The 25,000-nt window shown below is 34.4% G+C and overlaps 1 protein-coding gene across 1 annotated transcript in view; it reads left to right on the top strand.

Annotated features, from left to right (window-relative positions):
- LOC115212278 (osmotic avoidance abnormal protein 3-like) overlaps positions 1 to 25,000 on the top strand; it is a 907,318-nt gene that overhangs the window by 727,834 nt on the left and 154,484 nt on the right. The window contains exon 13 of the mRNA XM_036503083.1: positions 17,822 to 18,089. Coding sequence (XP_036358976.1) covers positions 17,822 to 18,089 — 268 coding nt within the window. The remainder of the gene's footprint in view (positions 1 to 17,821; positions 18,090 to 25,000) is intronic.

Below are 25,000 nucleotides of genomic sequence, written 5' to 3'. Positions count from 1 at the left end.
GTTTATACCATTCTCATACTGTGCAGTGGGTAGGTCTGTGATTAGTGGAATTGCTGGCAGGTCACAGATTCATGAGCTGTCATTTACATGGCAGACTAAGATGGAAACAGTTAAAATTATGACGTCAAACAGTGGCAGTTCAGTGAACAGTAATGCTGCTAGCAGACCATTTGCATTTTAAAAGAATTCTTTAGAAAAATCCATTAAAATGTCAACTAGGGCCTAGTTGAAATGAGGGTCAATAGAAAAAAATACAACTTAGGCATGTTGTATTTATATTTAAAAAAAAAAACAAACAAAGAAGTAAAAAAAAACAAACAAGATATCCCATCCTCATTCAAGTTTGATTTATCAGGACACATATTACTACAAGAATTATTAGTATTGGACAATTTTAAACCTCAACTATAAGTGATTGTCATTTTTCAAAAACCTGATTGTGATTAATGTTTTCTGTAAATTTTAATCCTAAAATAGTTTCAACACATCTATTTTAGTTGTTTATATCCACTTTTTATTCACTAAAATTTATCAAATAATTAATGTCTTTGTTTCCATGACAGTAAACTTAGATTTCTTTGTTTTGTTTTTAGATTTATCTATGTGTTTTTCTCAAACGCATTCAGTAATTTTTTTTTTGTAATGACAACAATCTCTGAATTCTTCATAGTTTTTTTTTATATTACATTTTTGTCAGTTTTCAATTTCTGTATATCTATGGTTATATAGAATAATTTTGGAGTTACAAACTCAAATGGACTACACTTTTAGAAACAAACACATAAATGATATAAAAAAACACAAACAAAAAAAATTTAGGTAGTTCACAGACCAATGCTTTCAACATTTGAAAAGATTTCTTTGAAGGAATTAAATTTGATAATGTTATATTTTCAAACTGATAAAAAGAAAAATTACTTTCAAACAATTTTGAAAGAAATCATAGCAAGGGTGGAAAAAATATTGGAATATCACTTGACTGTAAAAAGGATATCTTTGTAAAAGTCTCTTAAAAATATTTTAAAAGCTGGATTTTTTCCATTATAAATGAATTTTTCTATATGGGTTGAACAAATTTTGATTTTAAAACTATACATGTGTTCTTGGGTGTATTTTTAAATTGAATAGTAATCCTTGTATCCAACATGCTGTTTGACTGAGCCTCTTTCAATTTGCACATTATGGTTTTGAAGTGGCAGAAACAATAAATGAGTTCAAAACTAAAGATGTTCTGAGTTCAAACCATGCTGGTGTACAGCTTTTACCTTTCATATTTCAAAAGTTGGTAAAAATAAGTACCTGTAATTTACTGGAGAGCAATTAAACAAATTATACTTCTAACTGCTTCTTTATGAAATTGATGCAGACTTGTGCCAAAATTGGAAATCAATCTCTGCTATGATTTTTGCCCAGCATATTATTCTTGTGTGTAGGTGTGTACTAAGTGTCTTTTATATTCTTGAGAGTGAATTTCATATTTCTAAAGACCAAGTACAATACATAATTATAATTTATAGTTTCTATGTTTACAATGGAAGGTCTAAATATATCAAATGATATTATTACTGCTATTCTTTAGGTGTCGAGCCAGGTGAATCACACAAGCTGGACAAAATGCTTAGTGACATTTCTCCTGGTTTTACTTTCTGAGTTTAAATGCTGCTGAGGTAGAATTTACCTTTCAGATTTTCAGGGTCAATAGAATAAGTACCAGCTGAACAGAGGAATTGATGTAATTGATTTACCCTTTCCAACTAAATCTGGTGACCTCGTGCCATTATTGAAGCCATTATTACTGCTTTTGTTATAATTGATCTAGTGTTATGAAATGTTAGTTTTAATACTAATATTTTGCTTACCAGCCAACAGGGAGTGCTAATGATGATGTTGATGTTGGATTATTGTTCCTTTGACTCACTAGATGAACACTTGTTATTCAGTGGTTCCTGATAGCCTACTGAAACAATTTGAGTTATCTAACAACTTCACAAGATTCTAATTCTAATTAGGTTCAAACAGACCTATTTATGTGATAAAGCAATAATCATTTTCATCATTGTCACGAATTTCATTGTTTATTTACATTTCTTACCAATATTCCAGGTTTCATCGACTGTCAGCTGTTTGGATAACTGATTTATCATCTTGCTTGCGAAGACCTGTTGGGGCAAGTGAAATCGGAATCGAAATTGAACCAATCCTATGACTGGCACCCGGCAGATGCCAGGACCCCTGGACTGGAGATACGTAAAAAGCACTATCCGAATCGTGGCCGATGCCAGCACCGCCTCGACTGGCTTCCGTGTCGGTGGCACGTAAAAAGCACCATCCGAATCGTGGCTGAAGCCAGTGCTGCCTCGACTGGCTTCCGTGCAGGTGGCACGTAAAATGCACCAATCCGACTGTGGCTGATGCCAGCCTCGCCTGGCACCAGTGCAGGTGGCACATAAAAAGCACCCACTACACTCACGGAGTGGTTGGCGTTAGGAAGGGCATCCAGCTGTAGAAACATTGCCAGATAAGACCGGAGCCTGGTGCAGCCTTCTGGCTTCCCAGATCCCCGGTCGAACCGTCCAACTCATGCTAGCATGGAGAACGGACGTTAAATGATGATGATTTTGATGATGATGATTTGTAATGCAGAGGAGATATTCCAATGCATATTGTGCATTTTTTTTTTACTTACTTGCTGAGTCTTAAGGAAGGGACAAGGTCCAGGATGATACCAGTGAGACTAATGGCATTAATGTTTGTCAAGAACATTCATAGGATATCTTGTACAGGAAGGGAATTCCAGGAGCTTACATTCAAGGAAAGAAGGAGATTGTATAGTGATTAAAGTTGGGTCTGGGCTCAAACACAAGAGTAATGAGAGAAGCAAGAAGGATAGGAATAGCTGAGTGGATGTGGTATGAGCCTAGTGAATTCCAAAGAGCAGATGCTATTATGTTGTTACTTTGGCCAAACCTGTGCCTAAAAATGTTCTAGTACTGACCATCCAATTTTTTTTCAAGTATTAGGTATCCTCATTTTTAGCACAGTAGGGTATGATTTAAGGCAAATTTGGTTGCTCTTTCTTGCAGATCACACAATGACATAGAGATTCAGTTGCCGGCTCATATTTATTTTACTCCTTGGTGTAGGGGTGGCTGTGTGGTAAGTAGCTTGTTTACGAACCACATGGTTCTGGGTTCAGTCTCACTGCGTGGCACCTTGGGCAAGTGTCTTCTACTATATATTTCGTTATATTTCATTACTACCCACAAGGGGCTAAACATAGAGGGGACAAACAAGGACAGACAAATGGATTAAGTCGATTACATTGATTACATTAACTGGTACTTAATTCATCGACCCTGAAAGGATGAATGGCAAAGTCGACCTTGGCGGAATTTGAACTCAGAACGTAGCGGCAGACGAAATACAGCTACGCATTTCACCCGGTGTGCTAACGTTTCTGCCAGCTCGCCACCTTTATAGTGTCTTCTACTATAGCCTCAGGTCAACCAAAGCCTTGTGAGTGGATTTGGTAGACAGAAACTGAAAGAAGCCCGTCGTATATATGTATATATATATATATATGTGTGTGTGTATGTTTGTGTGTCTGTGTTTGTGCCCCCAACATCGCTTGACAACTGATGCTGGTGTGTTTACGTCACTGTAACTTAGCGGTTCGGCAAAAGAAACTGATAGAATAAGTACTAGGCTTACAAAGAATAAGTCCTGGGGTCGATTTGCTCGACTAAAGGCGGTGCTCCAACATGGCCACAGCCAAATGACTGAAACAAGTAAAAGAGTAAAAGAGTACTAAAATTCAAAATTCTTAAATCCAATGGCGCCAGGTATCATAACCATTCTCATAGAACAATAATGTTGACTAAAATTTGTACCAATCTGTTTTAGTATTATTGATGTTATTCTGGGCCTGTTGCCACAATCTAGGTTACATGCTCAATATTAAAATGCTTTTGAAATATCATTATAGTAATATCTGTTTTGCATTTTGTGATCCTATTGAGATCATTCTAATCTTGTGTTTAATATTATTCATTGATATCAATAACTTGATTGATTGATTGGATCAAAGGCCTGCAGTTAAATGGCAAATATGTAGCAATGTATCTTTGATAAGGAGTTGCATTAGAGTGTATTGTACAATTATCATAAATTAACACTATATTCCCTGGTTACTGGGCAGTCCTTCAAGCACATTTGCTCTAGATATGCTACCAGACGATGAAGTCTTCTGTGGTTCTTTTACTACCCAGTGAATTATAAATTTCATATCTCTTTTCTTTTACTTGTTTCAGTCACTTGACTGCGGCCATGCTGGAGCACCGCCTTTAGTCGAGCAAATCGACCCCGGGACTTATTCTTTGTAAGCCCAGTACTTATTCTATCGGTCTCTTTTGCCAAACCGCTAAGTGACGGGGACATAAACACACCAGCATCGGTTGTCAAGCAATGCTAGGGGGACAAACACAGACACACAAACACACACATACATATTCATATAATTATACATATATACGACAGGCTTCTTTCAGTTTCCATCTACCAAATCCACTCACAAGGCACTGGTCGGCCCGGGGCTATAGCAGAACACACTTGCCCAAGATGCCACGCAGTGGGACTGAACCCGGAACCATGTGGTTGGTTAGCAAGCTACTTACCACACAGCCACTCCTTATTTATAATTATAAAAATTGTGAACCAAAATTTAAGAAAATATTCATAAGTCCTTGTTTACAAAGATTTTTGTTGAAAAACACAAATACTCAAACTGCTAGAAATAACAGATTCATAATTTTGCTATAAACTCGGTTTTCAAGGAGTGGTGAGTTTTAGTTCATCTTCATTATTTTCCAGAGTAAAGGTTTCATAGTTATTTGAAAGAAATTGTTGTTCTTTATGTTTTGGGGTGTTTTATGCTTTATTTTTTCCTTTCATATTTTCATTGGCTGTTTGTAAATTTTCATCAGTAATTATTATTTCTTTCTCATCAAAGAATGGAGGTGTAGTGTTGTTAGAAGCTTCTCTCTGAATTTTGGCTGGTAGTTCTCTGGAAACAGCCACTTGATATTCTTTGAACTATTGCTGTTGAAATCCATTATTTTCAGTTTTCTTTTCTTTTCTTTTTTTTTTTTTTGGCTTAAGCTTTCCAGTTCTATGTATTCACATCTGAGGTGAGTTTTACTCCAACAAATAACTGTATCATCAATCTTATGCTTTTGTCTTGATACCTTCTACTATGAACAATTCTGGCATGGTTTTATTTATGAGTAATTGGCTTTGATTTTTTATTTTTGCTTGATTTTTCTAGCTTGTTTCATCAAGAACTGATACATCTTCTAGCAAATTCATCAAGAACTGATACATCCACCCACAAAAATTCAATCTATTTTTGTAATTCTACTTTCCACTTAGGAGGTCTATTGACATGGTTGGTCCTTTTCTGTGTTGTTCTGATACCTAGTTGAGCAGTTACAATTTTTGCAGTACAATAGATGAAATTATTTAAGGTTGTTAAGTCGTTTCCCTTATTTCTTAAGATCTGTCTAAGGGCAACATTATACATCATAATTGCGTTGTTATTTTATATGCTGTTTGAGAGCCTTGGTAGTCATTCTCTGTTGATCATGTTAGTAAAGTCAGTCTTACTAGATTTGTTTTCTCTCATAATATCTTCTTTTGCTTCTATAATCTTCTCTTTACTATTCACCTCAAATTCTGTGTCATATCTATTCTGGTGTTATTGAGGTAGGTCTACTTTCTCCTCTTTTTCTGCATATCTTTTCTTTGCTATTGTTTCTTCAGCTTCCTCACTGAGATATACTGCTCATACACTGGGCTCTGTGCATCTGTTACCTATTTGGGGTCAATTTAAATGACTCAGCCCCTCCTCCAATCCTGCTGTCCTTGTGCCAGAATTTAAAACCATTATTATTATTATTATTATTATTATTATTATTATTATTATTATTATTATTATTATTAAGGCAATAAGTTGGCAGAATTTTCAGTATGCTGGGCAAAGTTCTTAGTGATATTTTGTCTGTCTTTACGTTATGAGTTCAAATTCCTTTGAGGCTGACTTTGCTTTCAACTTTTCAGGGGTCGATAAAGTAAGTACCAGTTGAGCACTGAGATTGGTGTAAATGACTTGCCCCCTCCTCCAAAATTGCTGACCTTGTGCCAAGATCTGATTCCATTATTATTATTATTATTATCATTATTCTATGTTTGACTTTTGCTTTATATTTGTACAAATTGGCTCCAAGTCTCACCCAGAGACCTCAAGAGACAACAGGTTGGAAGTTTGTGATGTTGTTATGCCAAGTGTGCCATATATTTGGTTTTGTATTTAGTGTTGTACTAGTGAATGTCAAAAAAAAACGAAAAAAAAACGAAAAGTATGTTTGTTTTAAAACTTGAGATTACATAGAAAGTATTTTGCGTAGGATATGAGCAGTTCCCATGAACACTATCTTTTGAATTTCTGCCATTTTGGGGTTTCCTGGTATCTGAGTTAGGTAGCATATTATTATTATTATTATATTATTATTATTATTATCAAGACAATGAGTGGGCAGATTCATTACATACTGGACAAAATGCATAATAGCATTTCATCTGTCTTGACATTCTGAGTTCAAGTGTCACCATCACTGACTTTGCCTTTCATCTTTCTGGGGTCAAATAAAATAAGTAGCAGTTGAGTGATATGGTCAATGTAATTGTCTGCCCCTGACACACAACTTTCAAGCTTTGTACCTATATCAAAGACAATTATTATTTTTAAGGCAATGAAGTGGCAGAATTATTAGGAAATTGGACAAAATGCTTAGTGGCATTTCTTCCATCTCTTTTGCTCTGAGTTCAAATCCCACTGAGATTGACTTTGCTTCTCACTTTCTTAGAGTTGATAATGTAAGTACCAGTTGAATACTGGAGTCCATGTAATTAAGAAGTCCTCCTCCTAAAATTGTTGACTGTGGCCATAAAATTGAAACTATTGTTATCATCATTATTATTATTATTATTATCATTATTATTATTATTATTATTATTATTATTATTATTATTATTATGATTAAACAATGAACTGGCAGAACTGTTAGCATGATGCACAAAATGCTTAATGGCTTTTTGTTCATCCTTACATTCTGAGTTCGAATTCCATTATGGTTGACTTTGCCTTTCATCCTTTTTTGGGGTTGATAAATAACATACCAGTTACTCACTGAGGTCGATGTAATCGACTATTATTATCATTATTATTATTATTATTATTATTATTATTATTATTATTATTAATAAGGTGGTGAGCTGGCAGAATCATTAGCACACTGGATGAAGTTCTTAGCAGTATTTCACCCATCGCTATGTTCTGAGTTCAAATCCCACTAGGGTTGACTTTAGCTTTCTTCCTTTCAGGGTTGATAAAATAAGCACCAGTTGAGGACTGGGGTCAATGTAATTGACTAGCCCCCTCCCCCAAAATTTCAAGCCTTGTGCCTACAGCAGAAAGGATTATTATTATTATTATTATTATTAGTAGTAGTAGTAGTAGTATGTATGTATGTATGTAAATGATGACATGTACACCATTTCAGTTACAATTTTTTAAAGTTTAATTTTCAAAATAGCCCAAGGAATTAAACCTATGAATGTTTTTATAATACACTTTTGGAGAATATTAATGCAAAATTTTGTCTTTATTTATTAGAATTTTTTTAAAAAAAGTGAGGAAAAATTATTAAAGTATATTGGAATATGTTTTGAATTTTTTAATTTCAATCCTATTTCAAATGTTATACATAATATAATATATGTTATTTGGCAAGCTTTTTTGTCTTCAATAATAGATGCAGAAACTCTCAGTTAACAGAATACCAACTAGCAAGAAGAAAAAAAGCTAAAAATGTTAGCTGTATAATATTAAAAGTTTACATATGAGTAATCAAATAATGAGGTTAATGAAAATGTCATCTACAGCCTTTTGCACAGTTTAGAATTTGCACCTTTTTAATTACAGCTATTCTATCTCTTGAGTTGATATTCCAAGTTTGAACTGCATGATTGAAACCAGTTGCTGCTATTTAAAATAAATATTATTAATATTTATGTTTTCATAATTGCGAATTAATAATACACAAGATGATAGTTTCTAGTTTATATTTTCATTGTTTTGCATTGATTTTTTTTATTTACTTTGTTTTCATTACTTTTGTGGTAGGTGGGAAGTTTGTATTTTTATGGAAATCACAAGACTTTGCCTAGATTTGTTTTCTTTTTTTTTATTATTTCATTACTAATTGAAGTAAATAATATGGGAAGAGTTATATATTAACACAAATCATCTTTCCTTTAAAGCTGTTGCTGGATGTTCATCAATTATCTGTTGTATATTTTATTTCATTCCTTAAAATATTTCTAATTTATTTTTACTGTTGCTTGTCATTTTATGTGTGTATATTTATGTGTATGTATTGTTGGAATTAATTGATAATTAAGCACTCTTAAATATGGTTCAGAATAATTGTAGATTTTAGATTTTCAAGGATTCTTTTATTGTTGTTGTTGGTGGTGGTGATGATGGTGGATTTAAGCTACTTTTTTCACCCTTGATCAAATTTTTGATTCAAAATTTACCATTTTCAATATAAGCTTCTTGAAAATATAATTTTGATTTCCTTTGATTCTATGAGAAACCTTACATTTTTACAAGCTTGAATGGCCAGTAAACTACCCAGCATTAGATGTTTATTGCATTAGAAATATCTTATTTATATTTAAATAGCATGAATATAGAATTTTGAAAATATTAAAATAAAACAATACAGAATGAAATAAAAGATTAATTCATATTAGCTGGGAATTGATATTGAGTTCAAACCATACTGAGGTCAACTTTGCCCTTCATCCTTCAGGGGCTAATAAAATAAAGTACAAGTCAAGTACTAGGGTTAGTTTACTTTCCTTTGATGCATCCTTGATGTGAATGGAATAGTGGCAGAAATCATAAGTTTTAATTAAGGTTCTATTTTGAGCTTTAGTTATGATTTAGTTTAAGGCAGACTTGAGGTTAAGTTTTAGAACATATATATATATATATATAATATATATATATATATATATATTGTTTGTGCTTTCTTGAGCCACCTGGATCGAACACTGGTCCATCGCAGATGAGCTGCAAGATGCAGGAGGAAAGAATGAGAGATAGTTGTGGCGAAAGAGTCAGCAAAATTTCACCATTACCTTCTGCCAGAGCTGTGTGGAGCTTAGGTGTTTCGCTCATAAACACACACATCGCCTGGTCTGAGATTCGAACCCACGATCCCTTGACCATGAGTCTGCTGCTCAACCCCTAGGCCATGTGCCTCCATATATATTATATATATATATATATATATAATATATATAATATATATATTATATATATATATATACATATATATATATTATATATATATATATATATATATATACATATATATATATACATATATATACATATATATACGTATATATATATATTGATATGTGTATACATATGCACATATATATATTCATACATGCATATATATATTAAATTATATATATATACATACATAAATGAATGCATATATATAATATATATATATATAAACAAATCAAATTGCGATAAAATAAAAATAATTATAATCGCTGGTATTTCTAACACAAGCCATATGTTTTCCATATATCAGTACATTAAGGTGAAATATGTGCTAGGAACACAGAAGCTAGATAAATTTAGTGAAATGAAGATAAAAACGTTTACTAACTCGGTTATTCTCAGACTGCAGTTTCTTTCTTTTCAGCAATAAAGATAATTTATTTGCTCAGGGAGAATTCATCAGTGAGAGCCCTGTTTTTCTGAGATCCTCACTCATTAGAAGCATGTGCTTCTAATGATTTACTCTCTCTAACTAATCAGATCACTGCGCAGACTCCGAACGTCCCGACAAAACTAGGGATTTCTGGTATATCGTCTAGCGCTCAAAATTTATCGAGAAATATGTAAACAAATCAAATTGCGATAAAATAAAAATAATTATAATCGCTGGTATTTCTAACACAAGCCATATATTTTCCATATAAGAGTACATTAAGGCGAAATATGTGCTAGGAACACAGAAGCTAGATAAATTTAGTGAGATAAATTTTATGTATATTACAAATGTATAAATAATAACATAGATGGGACGAGGTTCTCTACTACTGTTTCAGATGTGTTCTTTATTGATGAATAAAACAGTTGTAACTGAGATGAAAGGGTCAATACATATTACATATTATTTGTGGGAAAAATCTTAAATGTTAAATTTTACTCTTAATTCACCAGAATAAAATGTTTTTTTTTACATGATGTAATTGTCTTGTCCATCAATAAAGAACACATCTGGAACCTCAGCCCATCTGTGCTATTATTAATACTTCACCAAACTTAGAACCTTCCCTGTGTTGGATCTCGAGCTTACAGTGGACCATGGAATATGTGTCAGTGTATACTCCTGTGTGACTTTATGTATATGTTGTGTATTTGATCAATACTTATGTAACTGGAGGGACAAATCTGTATTTACTTTAGTAAGTACATGAGTGTCTGTACATGTTGTTAGTGCACAAGTGCACTATCCCTGACACTACCTTGGTACTTTTGTTGCTTATTTACCTTGATTCTATCAGATCCCGAAAATTTTATATGTGCATATGTATGTTGAGGTATTGAGTTTGATTCCTGGATCAGGCTGTGTGTTGTGGTCTTGAGTAAGATACTTTTTTTTTCATGTTGCTCCAGTTCACTCAGCTGTAGAAATATGTTGCAATGTCACTGATGCCAAGCTGGATTGGTCTTTGCTTTTTCCTTGGAGAACATTGTTGGCACGGAGTGGGGGAGGCCGGTACACATGGGTGACTGCTGGTCTTCCATAAACAAACTTGCCTGGACTTGTGCCTTGGAGGGTAACTTTCTAGGTGCAATCCCATGGTCATTCATGTCCAAAGGAGGTCTTTACCCTCTACTCATAAACACACACACACTTTTATGCTTACATAAGTAGTACATACATACATGCATATAGACACACACACACACACATATATATTTATATATATATTGGAAATCTGCGATTGCTCCATAACTAACATCTCAGCTATAACCTTGGGGCCCCAGTAATCTGTTACAGCACTTACCTAGCATACCTAATCATTTAGATCACCTGTGAAGTAAACCCCCATACTTTGTATATATATATATATATATATATATATGTATATATATATATATATATATATATTATATATATATATATATATATATAATATATATATATATATATAGTAGAAATATGTTACAAAAAGAAAATATAAAATACACATGGAAATGTAAGGGTAAAATATGAAAAATCAACGAAATTGCACATTGCCAATAAAAAAGGCTATTTATGACAGGTAACGACAAATATATACATTTAGATTGACTGTAGTAGTAATAAGAGTAATTTTATGACTCATAATAATGACTTTTATGACTCTTATTACTACCTCAGTCAATCTAAATGTATATATTTGTCGTTACCTTTCATAAATAGCCTATATATATATATATATATATATATATATATATACGAGTGACTGGACAAACAAAAGAAGAAGCACTCAATGTATTTAGTAGAACTTACATATATTATTATTTAAAACAATTTGATTTATCTCCACGTAATTCAAAGTCTCATAGGCTTATCTCTAGAACCTATTTGTATGGAAACATTCTGACATGCTCTATTACCAGTTCTTTAGCAGTAGCAATGTAAATATTAATTTAGTGTAGTATTACTACCACTGTGTATTGCACTGGTTCATCTACTGCAATGGCCCAGTGGTTAGGGCAGTGCACTTGCGGTCATAGGATCGCGGTTTAGATTCCCAGACCGGGTGTTGTGAGTGTTTATTGAGCGAAAACACCTAAAATCTCCACGAGGCTCCGGCAGGGGATGGAGGTGATCCCTGCTGTACTCTTTCACCACAACTTTCTCTCACTCTTACTTCCTGTTTCTGTTGTACCTGTATTTCAAGGGGCCGGCCTTGTCACTCTCTGTGTCATGCTGAATATCCCCGAGAACTACGTTAAGGGTGCACGTGTCTGTGGAGTGCTCAGCCACTTACACGTTAATTTCACGAGCAGGATGTTCCGTTGATTCGGATCAACCGGAACCCTTGTCGTCGTAACCGACAGAGTGCTTCCATCCATCCATCTACTGTGGCACAAACTTATGGATGGGTGACTTATACTATATCTATTTGACATTTTATCTCACCATTTATCTTAAAGATCAGGCATACACTACTATATGCCTTGGCTCAGTTAATGAAACCTACATCCTTCCACACCTCAGCTAGTTCTTTACTGAAGCAATTATATCCTTAGTCTGTTATCAGGTTTCTTTGTTTATTCATGAAATGAACTTTTCAAATTTAACTTGCAGGTTTTCAACAGTTTTGTTTAATATGACTTCAAAACGAAAAAAAAATTTTTTTTAAATAAATAATAATTATTTAAATTATTAACAAGGTGAAAATGGTTTTAATATCTTTAAACCATGCTTTATACAAAAAGAAACAAAGAACGGAAATTCAGTTGATATATAAAAACCCCAAATAAACAATTATTATTTTAGTTCAAAAATAGCTTTTCTTGGAGGTTTTTGCCTGTTTTCATTAAAATTGCTAAAAATCGCTTTATCTCTGTAAACTTAATGCAATAATTTGCATAGTTTGCATTAAAAGAAATTATTTTCCCCTTATTTCAAATTTTCATGGAAAATGAAAACAAAAATATTGTGTGATATAAAATTACTGCATAGTAATATTTTAGATATAAAACCTGTGTAGATTTCATGATAAATTTTCTACTTCAATTTGTATAATCCAACTAAAAATGTAAAAACCTCTCTAAATAAATATCTTGTAATCAAACTGAAATTGGGTTAATGTATTGTAAAAATCTAGAATCAAGATATTTTCTTGAGACCCACTCCATAAAATTATAAATATCTGAAATAAAAACATGATTCTCATTACTGACATTAAATCTAATTTAATAATAAAATGTTTTAGATATATGCATGATTAAAACTAAGCTGCAGTAACGTTAACCTAACTGTATATTATTAGAGGTAACATTCCTTAATATTAACATAAAAAGAAAGAACTAGTTTATGGAAATACATTCATTACATTAGGAAGCTGTATTAAATACCAACTAACATAGATTGAATGGTTATGCAAATCCAAGATTTTGGCTGAATTCCTGCCACAAGTGGCTTTTGGCTGTTTGATTAAAAAGTTTTCTTTGTAAACATGTGGCTTTTGATTTCAATCTCAGTGTTTGGCTCCTTGGGCAAGTATCTTCTACCATAGCCTTCAGTTGACCAATACACACTCAAATACATACATACATACATACATATATACATACATACATACACAGACACACACATACATGCATACATACACACATATACATACACACATATACATACACACATATACATACATAAATACATACATACATACATATATACATACACAGACACACACATACATGCATACATACACACATATACACACTCACATATACATACATAAATACATACATACATACATATATACATACACAGACACACACATACATGCATACATACACACATATACATACACACATATACATACATAAATACATACATACATACATACATATATACATACACAGACACACACATACATGCATACATACACACATATACATACACACATATACATACATAAATACATACATACATACATACATATATACATACACAGACACACACATACATACATACACACATATACATACATATATACATACATGCATACATGCATACATAAATACATGCATACATACATACATACATACATACATACATACATACACAAACACACACATACATACATACACATGTATACATACATACATACATACATACATACATACATACATACATACATACATACACACACACATATACATACATACATACATACATACATACATACATACATACATACATACATACATTTATGTGTGTATCTATGCAGAGGGCTCAGGCAAAATTTGATGATTTATTTTTTATGTCGCCTTTTCTCAGAAACGGTCAATGGCACTGAAGAACATAAAGATGTAGTCCAGGAAAAAGTTAGCTGACTTGGTGGACTGAAAGCTGTCTGAATATTGGAAAAGAATTACCTATATCATGATCATTCACATTGGCTATCAAAATGCCAACATCATAACTGCTGCTCAATGCTCTGTGAACACCATAAAGGCTGTAAAATGACATGGACAGCAGCAACGGAGACTACAATGCTGTGGCCAGCGGGAAGGGACACAGTCGGAATTCATCCCCACATCTTTCAGCAGGCTCAGTTCAGACAGACATGTGGAGCTACTGGAGACTATGGCCAAACCCTGGCTGGAGAGGGTTGCTGCTGGAAGGCCATATGTGTGGCAGCAGTATTCATCTCTTTATCATACTTCTAGAAAGAGTCACAAGTGATTGTTGGAGAATTTCTATGACTTCACCCGAACCCCAATTTCTGGCTTCGTAATTCCTCTGATTGTAATCTCATGGATTACTTACTATGAGTGGTGCATGGTTGAGAAAGACACTGACTGCTCTGTCTGAAATGCCAAGGCCAAGCTGGTAGCCAAGCTCAAGGAGCTGTTTGGAGATCTTCCCAGGGACACAGTGAGAAACAGATGCGCCATGTTCTGGAGCTGTCTTGAGGTTGCGGTGGAAATTGAGGGTGGCTACATTTGAGTAAACTTATCCCCCAGCCATAATCTAGTTGGTATTTTCTGACTTTTTAAAAATGCTTTCATTTTTGGATGGGATACTGTGTTTTCTTTGAGTTTTATCCAAAGTCTTAAAGTTACCCAAACATTCTGTGTTGGTCTGTCTATTTATCTACCTACATCTATCTATCTGTTTATCTATCTAAATCCCTCTCTCTTTCTTTCTCTCTCTCTCTGTATATATATATATATATATATATATATACATATATAATATAAATAATATATAATATAAATAATATATAAACATATGCATATATACATACATATATGTACAAACCTACATACATATGTATATATACATGCATAAATGGGTACTGAACATAAAACAAACGTTGACAGAATGAGAAACGAGAACATAGAAACAAACTTTTTTTTGAACAACAACAAAAAACAAACAGAGAAATGAGACATACAACATAAGGAATATTCCCCTTCTTCAGTTGTCCCTGTTTCCTCTACTCCACGTTTTGAAGGCAATATATATATATATATATTTATATATATATATGTATGTTTGTATGTATATATATATATATATATATATATATATATATATGTAATATGTATGTGTGTGTGTACAATATGAGCTTCCACATAGTTTCTATTTAGCAAATTCACTCATAAGACATTGATAGGCATAGGGATATGGTAGAAGACACCTAAAGTTCCATGCAGAAGGACTGGACTTGAAACCATTTAATTCCAAACCAAACTTAATAGCCTCACAGCTATGCATACAGGGGTTGGACAAAATAATGGAAACACCAAGCATCATAGCATCATAATTTTGAAATGTCTATAAAACCATCAAATGCTAGTTTATTTTTATGTTTGTTGTTTTATTATTTGTGTTGCTTAATATGTTTTGCTAAAGTTGCTGCTTCTTTTTGGATTTCATCACAAAAAAGTAATTAAAATTCATTTAAGGAGGTCAAATTGTTGGTGCTTATATGACAGGCACTAGTTTAATGAAAACAGCCGAAATGTTTGGTGTATCAAGAAGTACTAATTCGAAAGTAATGACAACCTTTGAGAAAGCGGTAAAAACAAACCTCCGAAAGAAAACCAAAACTTTCAGACTCTTATACAAATTGTTAGAAAGGATCACAAAAATACAGCTCCCAAAATTACTGCAGAGCTTAATGACCACATTGAGAACCTATTTTCCACAAAACTGTTTGCCAGGAGCTGCACAAAGCTGGATTGCACGGGAGGGCTGCAATCAGAAAACCACTGCTTTCAAAAACAAATGTTGCAAAGCGTTTAGAGTGATGTAAAAATCTATAGAATTGGTCCCTAGGGCAGTGGAAGAACGTTATTTTGTTGGAGTCATCCTTTACCTTATTTCCAACCACTGGCTGAGTATAAATGTGGAGATAGCCAAAAGAAGCATTTGACCCAGACTGCCTTCTTCCAACTGTAAACATGGAGGAGGATCTGTGATGATCGGGGGAGGGGGCTATATCTTGGAAATCCACCGGCCCAATGGTTTCCCTTTATGGCAGAATTAATAGTCAAGACTATTTAAGCATTTTATCTGATCAAAATCATCCTATGGTTGAAGAACTGTTTCCGGAGGGAAATGCAATCTTTCAGGATGATAATGCACCAATTCATACAGCTAAAGTTGTTACTGAATGGCACAAGGAACATTCTAGTGAAGTTGAACATCTTATCTGGCCACCATAGTCCCTAGATCTCAATATTATTGAACATTTATGGTGCATTATAGAAAAACAAGTAAGGAGTTGATATCCTCCACCATCATCACTACAAGAACTGGAGACTGTTTTAGCTGAAGAATGGACAAAAATTCCTTTGGAATTCAAACTTTGTATGAGTCCATACATTGTAAAATTCAAGCTGTAATTACTGCCAAAGGCGGTCCTACCCCTTATTAAAATAAATTTGTTTGAAATTTTAAGGTGTTTCCATTATTTTATCCAACACCCGTATGTATGTATGTATGTATGTATGTATATGTGTGTGTAGGTGCATGTGCATGTGTGTGTGTGTGTGTATCTATATCTATCTATCTAGTGACCCCCTTCGGTCAGACACTGACCATGGGTTTGCACCTAGAGAGTTACTCTCTGAGGCACAAGTCTGGGCAAGGTTGTTTCATGGAAGACCAGCAGTCGCCCATGCATACCGGCCTTCCCTCTCCACGTCACCGATGTTGTCCAAGGGAAAGGCAAGGGCCGATACAGCTTGGCACCTGTGACGTCGCAACTCATTTCTACAGCTGAGTGAACTGGAGCAACATGAAATAAAGTGTCTTGCTCAAGAACACAACATGCAGCCCGGTCCGGGATTCGAGCTCACAACCTCACGATCGTAAGCTCGACGCTCTAACCACTGAGCCACGTAAAGTGCTATGTAAAGAGCACTCATGCCAGTGCTACATAAATAGCTCCTGTTCTGGTGCCATGTAAATGTGCTGTATGAAAAGCACCCAGTACACTCTGAGGTGGGTTGGCTTTAGGAAGCACATCCAGCTGTAGAAATCAAGCCAAATCAGACTGGAACCTGGTACAGCTCTCTGGTCAAAGCATCCAACCCATGCCAGTGTGGAAAGTGGATGTTAAAGGATGATTATGATGATGATTACGGTCAAATATGATACTTATTCCTCCTCATTGCTTCGAATTAATTATATGTTATCTTGTGGCTTGAGACTGCAGTGATGTGGATTTTTCTTTTTAGAATAAGATTGTAGGGTAGGTATGAGTGGCTGGAATCTAGCTAGTTTGAACAGAAAACAGGTAGAACATTTTGCAGCTTAAATTTTTTCCTGTGGTTTCAATCTGTTCTATTGTTTCCTCATTATATTTGTAAAATAAATACACTTATATTTATTTGTGTTGTTGTCTGTGTCTATTTATTTATTAGGTCGTTCAGTTAGAAAGTGAATTTTCTGATATACAGTCAGAATTTGAAATTGAACGAATTGAATATATCCAGACAATTCAGAAACAAGAAAAACAAGTTCAGCTTTTCCAAGCAATGCTAGACCAAATACAACCCTGCTTGCGTAGAGATTCCAATTATTATAATTTGGATAAGATCAAAAATGAGGCTCATTGGGATGAAGATAATCAAAAGTGGATTCTGCCAAAAGTTTCTTTAGAGAAGACAACGATGCCTTTTATGGAAACAGGTGAGACTTTTTTTGTTGTTATTTGGTATTATAGACCATGTACATACCCATACTGTGTGTAAACATAAGATTTTTAAATAAGTACATTGTATTCCTGCATGTTGTAACAGGTGACTGAAAGGGTTGTGCCATTCCTGGCATGATGTATAATTGATATTAATATATAGACGTAGAAGTGGCTGTGTGGTAAGTAGCTTGCTCACCAGCCACATGGTCCCGGGTTCAGTCCCACTGCATGGCACCTTGGGCAAGTGTCTTCTACTATAGCCTCGGGCCGACCAAAGCCTTGTGAGTGGATTTGGTAGACGGAAACTGAAAGAAGCCTGTCGTACATATGTATATATATATATGTGTGTGTGTGTTCGTGTGTTTGTGTTTGTCCCCCTAGCATTGCTTGACAACCGATGCTGGTGTGTTTACGTCCCCGTCACTTAGCAGTTCGGCAAAAAAGAGACCGATAGAATAAGTACTGGGATTACAAGGAATAAGTCCCGGGGTCGATTTGCTCGACTAAAGGCGGTGCTCCAGCATGGCCACAGTCAAATGACTGAAACAAGTAAAAGAGTAAAAAAGAGTATATCATGTATATACTGGTATGTTACAAGTAATCACATAAATTGTTGTGCAGTGTTTTAAAATATTTATATCAACACCTGAGAGCTTCGCAAGATTTCACGTCATACTTTCACCTGAGTGAAGACCATTCTGATTGTTATAAAAAATAGAGTTAGGAGGATATAAGTCCGACAAAAGACAAGCAGTGTTGGTTAAAGTATGTTTGTTTGGTGTTTATGCTTTTATATATAATCAAGAATATAAAAATACTATTTCAGATATGTGTCATACTCCAGAGTGAAATAGATTTCTAATATTTATTCCCACTTACTGTAAATCCTCGAGTATAATCTGCATTTTTTTCCCAAAAATTTGAAGGTCAAAATCCCCAGTGCGTACTATATACGAGGTTTAAAATAAAAAATATTTCCTAAGCAATGTCCGAGTCTATATTTGCTGTCTGGCAATGTTTATTCAGATGCATTTTGTGATGCCGGGTGCGAAAATACCTTAAGCTAAGCCTGAAAGCAATGAAGTCATAAAAGAATCGTCCATAACTTGCAGTAAGCAACATTTATTAAAATAAAAGTATTCAGATCACAGAATAACATGTAACAAAAACAATTTGCAAACATATTTACATTCCCATATAACAGTTAAGAACATCACCATTATTGTATTACGCATGCGCAGAAGTGTTTGTTCAACTAGGTGCTGCTTGCTTAATTACGCACGACTCAAGTTAGAAAAGGAGTGCGTATTATACACAAGGTTTAGGTTTTTCAGAAGTACACCCCCCTAAAATTCCCCTGCATATTATACTCAAAGGCGGACTATACTCAAGGACTTACGGTTAGCATTGATGTTGTTTTAGAACAAACTATACTGTGGCAGATATCATGAGAGAAACTCTCGTATTAGCTTTTATGTGAGTTTCTCTCATGGTATTTACCGCAGTATAGTTTGTTCTAACAGAACATCTATGTTTAAGTGAGGACAATATTACCTCGTAGTTCCGAGCTAACAAGTATATTTGAATATACTATCATAACCATTCTGTCTAGCATATTAGTCAAACTCACACTCACCAGGTGAACATTTACTGAAGACTAAGAATCCTTGAACAATTAATCTGGAAAGGCATTCCGTCAGCAATAGGAGTAATAGTAGTAGTAGTAGTGATTCTGACTGAAGCAAATCTGGTTTGTAACAACTTCTTCAAGTTTTTTCTTTATATTCAGTCATTAAAATGAAAATACATAAAACAACCAAAAAGTCATTTACAAATGTGTGTATGCACAGATTTGTAAACCTCCCTACACACAAACAAGCACACACACATACACACACGTGTACATGTATGTATTTATATGTATGCATATATATATATATATATATATATATATATATGTATATGTATATATGTACATGTATATGCATATATATACAGTTATATATATGCGTATATGAATATGTACATATATATGCATATATATACAGATATATATGTGTATATGCATATTTATGTATATATGCATATATATATATATATATACAGATATATATGTGTGTATATGATATATATATATATAATATATATATATATATATATATATATATACATGTATACACAGATATATATGTGTGTATATGTATATATATATACATATATACACAGATATATATGTGTATATGCATATATATATATATATATATATACAGATATATATATATATGTCTATATGTACACACACACACACACACCTTTATATATTGTAAGAAGATAAATAAATTGGATATTTGCACTAGTACATTACAGAAATTAACGAAAATCTGATATGGATTCTTTTGCCATTGATCAGCTTAGCAAACCATTATTAAATTTGTTATAACTACTAGAAGTTGAGTTTTATTGATATTTACAAAAATATTTTATAATGAATATATTGTTGTTATCTGATAATATTGATATTTACAGAATATTTTATAATAGCGAATTACTCATTTAATAAATAAACAACAGTAGAACCGGGTATATGGAATTGACAGCTATATGGTCAAAAGAACCATTAAGGGTATGAAGACAATGTGAGTTGCCTGACTATGGGGTGGGGCAGTCACTGAGATATTGAAAATATCCTGTGAGGTCATAATCATTGTTCGACCGTGGTCGAGACAATGGAATTTACCATGCTACGCTAGACTTCACGGCCCATCATAGCATTACGGAGGTCCTGTTGCTGGATGCCTGTATCCCTGGAGATTACATCAGGGTAGGAGAGTGTGCGCCCTCTGGTATTGCGAGTAGATGGCTTCCAGAGGAGAAGAGTAGAAATTACTTCTTTTTCAGCTCTACAACAATGTCCAGCAAACTGGACTCTCCTACCTTTCACAAGAGATGACACAGGTGATAGTTTCTCATATATTTGCATTTTGGTTGGATGGCGCTTCCACGAGAGATTTTGAGCTCTCATAAGGAGGCAAGTGTAGGTTCCATCCAACCGCCTCTCAAGCTTCTTTGATAACGTCCATGTTTCTGAGCCATATAGTAGAATTGGTTCGACTGTGGCTTTGAATATTTCAAGTTTGAAGTCTCTACTTAGATTTGATGACCAGATCTTATGCATGTCATTACATGCATGTCAGTGAGGTAGGATACATGCTTAGGCACTTGTATAATCAGTCAGATAGTAAGGAAGGAGGCCATTCCGAAATGGTTGGTGTGCCAGATTAATAACACTTAATCTTTTAATCCTTTTGCTTGTTTTAGTCATTTGACTGTGGTCATGCTGGGGCACTACCTTGAGAGGTTTTAGTTGAACAAATTGACACCAGGGCTTATTTTTTTTAAGCCTGATAGTTATTCTATTGGTCTCTAGTGCAACAACTCCTAAGTTACAGAGATGTAAAAACACCAACTCTGGTTGTGAAGCAGTCTTGGAGGACAAACAGAGACACACAAACACACGTGCGTGCACACACACACACACACACACACACACGGATGCACACACACACACATGTATACACACATGTATACACAACGGGTTTCTTTTAGTTTCCATCTACCAAATTGATTCACAAGTCTTTGGTCAGCCCAAGGGTGTAGTAGAAGACACTTGCCCAAGGTGCCACACAGTGAGATTGAACCCAGAATCATGTGGTTGGGAAGCAAGCTATTTATGGCACAGCCAGGCCTGCACACTGTGTAACAAAATTAAATTTGTTTTTCTCTTTGGTCACTAAGTGTTATTTCCTCAAGGACAAAGATTGTTACATAGTGTAATCAGCTGCCAAAAATTCAATAGAGTTTCTCTAGACTAGAAAAAGCAACTACTGAGGGACCAAATTATTGTAGCAGATTCAAAACCAAATTGCTGGATGTTACACTGAGATCATTATCGCTTCATGTAATTGGCTGATTAACTGAACAATCACCGTCAAGCCATCATGTGATTTCACTTTCTAGAACCTTCTAATGAATCTTATAAAAGGTGAAGTTTTAGTGGTAACTTCAGAAGGCCGAGGTAGTTACTTTTATAGCTCCCTTTTCATTTTTCCCATTCACCAGCCATACAATTTGAAGGTACAATTTTGCTGTCGTGAATTTTAACACAATATTTCCCCAGTTGTAATGACCTTGTTACAGGTCGATATCTACTATCTATTAAGGCGGCGAGCTGGCAGAAACATTAGCACACCGGGCGAAATGCTTAGCGGTATTGCGTCTGTCATTGCGTTCTAAGTTCAAATTCCGCCGAGGTCGACTTAGCCTTTCATCCTTTCAGGGTTGATAAATTAAGTACCAGATACGCACTGGGGTCGATGTAATCGACTTAATCCGTTTGTCTGTCCTTGTTTGTCCCCTCTATGTTTAGCCCCTTGTGGGCAATAAAGAAACAGATATGTACTATCTATTTTGTCATAGACCCCAGAGTTTGCCCCTACCAGTGTGTTCAAATTGTTGCTTTTATTTTATTTTTTATCCAAGGACCAACACAGAAAACACTATTAGCAGTAAATAAAGCTTCTGTTAATTGTTCATGAGTGTTGTTTATCATTATTACTCACAGCCAACAAGCAAACACAACCAAGCAACATCACAAAAGTAATAGAAAGAGAGGACAAACAATCAAGAACAAAATTAAATTAGTTGAGATGCATTTCTTGTTTATACTAGGGCAAGCGCCACTAATGCCTTTTTTCTTTGGAGGCAACTACAAGCAAATTTTTCAGCAAGAGAAAGCCTCTGTATCTAGCCTTTGTTGAACTGGAGATAACTTTTTACTGAGTACTATACTCTGTAGTTTGGTAGTTGCTGAGAAAACTAGGTATAGTTGAATGGTTTGTGAAAGTTGTACAAGCCCTGTGCATAGATAATCTAAGTAAAGTGAGAGTTTGCAACAAGATCATTGAAGAATTCAGTTTGCTACTCAGTGTCCATCAGGGATCAGTTTTCAGCTTTTTTCCTGTTTATTATAGTTATCCAGGTCATAAAAGAAGAGTTTAAATTTTCTGATCTATGGGAAGTTCAGAAGATGAGACTTAATTCTCATAGCTGAGTCTGTTGAACAATTAGAGAATAGTTTCAAGCATAGCAGGAACCTCTAGAATCAAAATGTCTTAAAGTAAATCTGATAAAGACAAAAGTTATAAAATAAAAAAAGACAAGAATCTAATGCCTTCTGAGAAGTGGTCAGCCTTAGTATGCAGAAATGAGGTTATGCCATACAAGGCACCTGATTTAAACTATAGGTGTACAATAAGGCTGTGGAATAACAAATGAGCAAACAGAAAAAAAGGACTTTGTATGCAGCAGATGTGCAAGTGTGGTTGGCATAAAAGCTTAGAATTTAATTTTTTTTTTCAAATACTTTGAGGTCTTTTTAGAAGTATTTGATAGCTTCCAAAACCCAGGTGATGTAATTAGCTATGGCAGATGGTGTTTAAAAGCATAGTAACTACTGACAGAATGAAGAGAAAAAAGTTGTGGGAGCTATTAACTGTCCTGGTTACAAAACGATTCTCTCTTTGATCCAAGGAGAAACAGTATGGTGCTTGTGTTGAGGTATGAAGGTTGGAAGGAAATGAAGTGAGCATGATCTTCTGGTAGTGTAATATTAGTGTGCATGAAATACACAATAAAATTGGCTGAGAGATTAACTGAGTTTGAAGGGAACCAGATATAATATTCAAGAGTTGTGGTGGGGGTGGGAGTGGGGTAGACACTGCATTTGCACAGATATGATATGTATGGTGGGTGGTATTGTGTAAAATGCTAAGGGATCTAGTTGGAAGGAACATGTAGAAGAAGGAAGCCAAGAAATATGGTTGGAGTAATGGTAAAAGCTGGTTTCAAAAGACTGATCCTTAGAAAGGAGATGACCAAAGGACTACAACAAATGATGAAATGCTGTGCCAGAGAAAACTCATCTAAACGTGTTTGCATGAAAAATTGGATGTATCATGATGATGGTGGTGCTGTTGCTGGCAGTAGTGATGGTGTTGGTTGTAGCAGTCATAGTGGGAGAGGTGATGGTACACTTGTTTACATATCTTAGAAGTTAGGGAAATCACATGATATGTCCATATCTGGAGTCCTGATATTGTTGCACTACTAAACTTCTGTTAAAGTTCAGAATCTCTTCATTCTAAAATCCTGTGAAGACCTTAAGTGGGAATCTCAAGTCCTTGTATTGATTTGGCATTTATGCCTATATTCTTCAATGTTCTCCTTAGTTACTCCCTAAAGCAAGGTAGAGACCCACTTTTAAGACAAACTATTCAGTGTTTCAATTCACTTAAATTGCTTATGTGTTCTATTTTTTTTTCTTTTGTATACACTACATGACCAGCCTGTCTGGAATGCTCATCAATTAGGAAGCTTTTAATCTCATCCAACATTTACTGGGTGAGAAGGATGTTCTTCTCAAAGTTATCACTCCTAGCACTGTGAATTTCACACGCAGGGAAGAACCGTTTTTGCCCCAACATATCATAACACTATGTTGAACACAAGTAGACCCAGCTAGCTAATGAAGTTTCATATTTGTCCCCAATGTAATTGCATCCAAATAGAAATTAATCCTCTTCCAACTCACTGGAATAATTTAAGCTTCACTTCATTTAGTTGACATTCATCTTGAGGCTCTGAAAGTTTATAAGATAGTCTATACTTCTTGAAAAAAAAAAAAAGGGTAAAAATCCGAGATAAAAAACAAATCAAACTAGAAATGGCAGAAACAAATATTTTATTGTCTTGTGGAACCAGCTGCTAATACAAGAGAATCTGAATATTTGATCATCCTTTTTTGCTGCATATTTTTCCCCAGTAATTTACTTACATTTTAAAGATA

The sequence above is a fragment of the Octopus sinensis genome, linkage group LG5 (assembly GCF_006345805.1).
Source record: "Octopus sinensis linkage group LG5, ASM634580v1, whole genome shotgun sequence".
NCBI classification, from domain to species: Eukaryota; Metazoa; Mollusca; class Cephalopoda; order Octopoda; family Octopodidae; genus Octopus; species Octopus sinensis.
The sequence above is the reverse complement of the archived record's forward strand: the minus strand, read 5'-3'. Positions and strand labels throughout refer to the sequence as shown.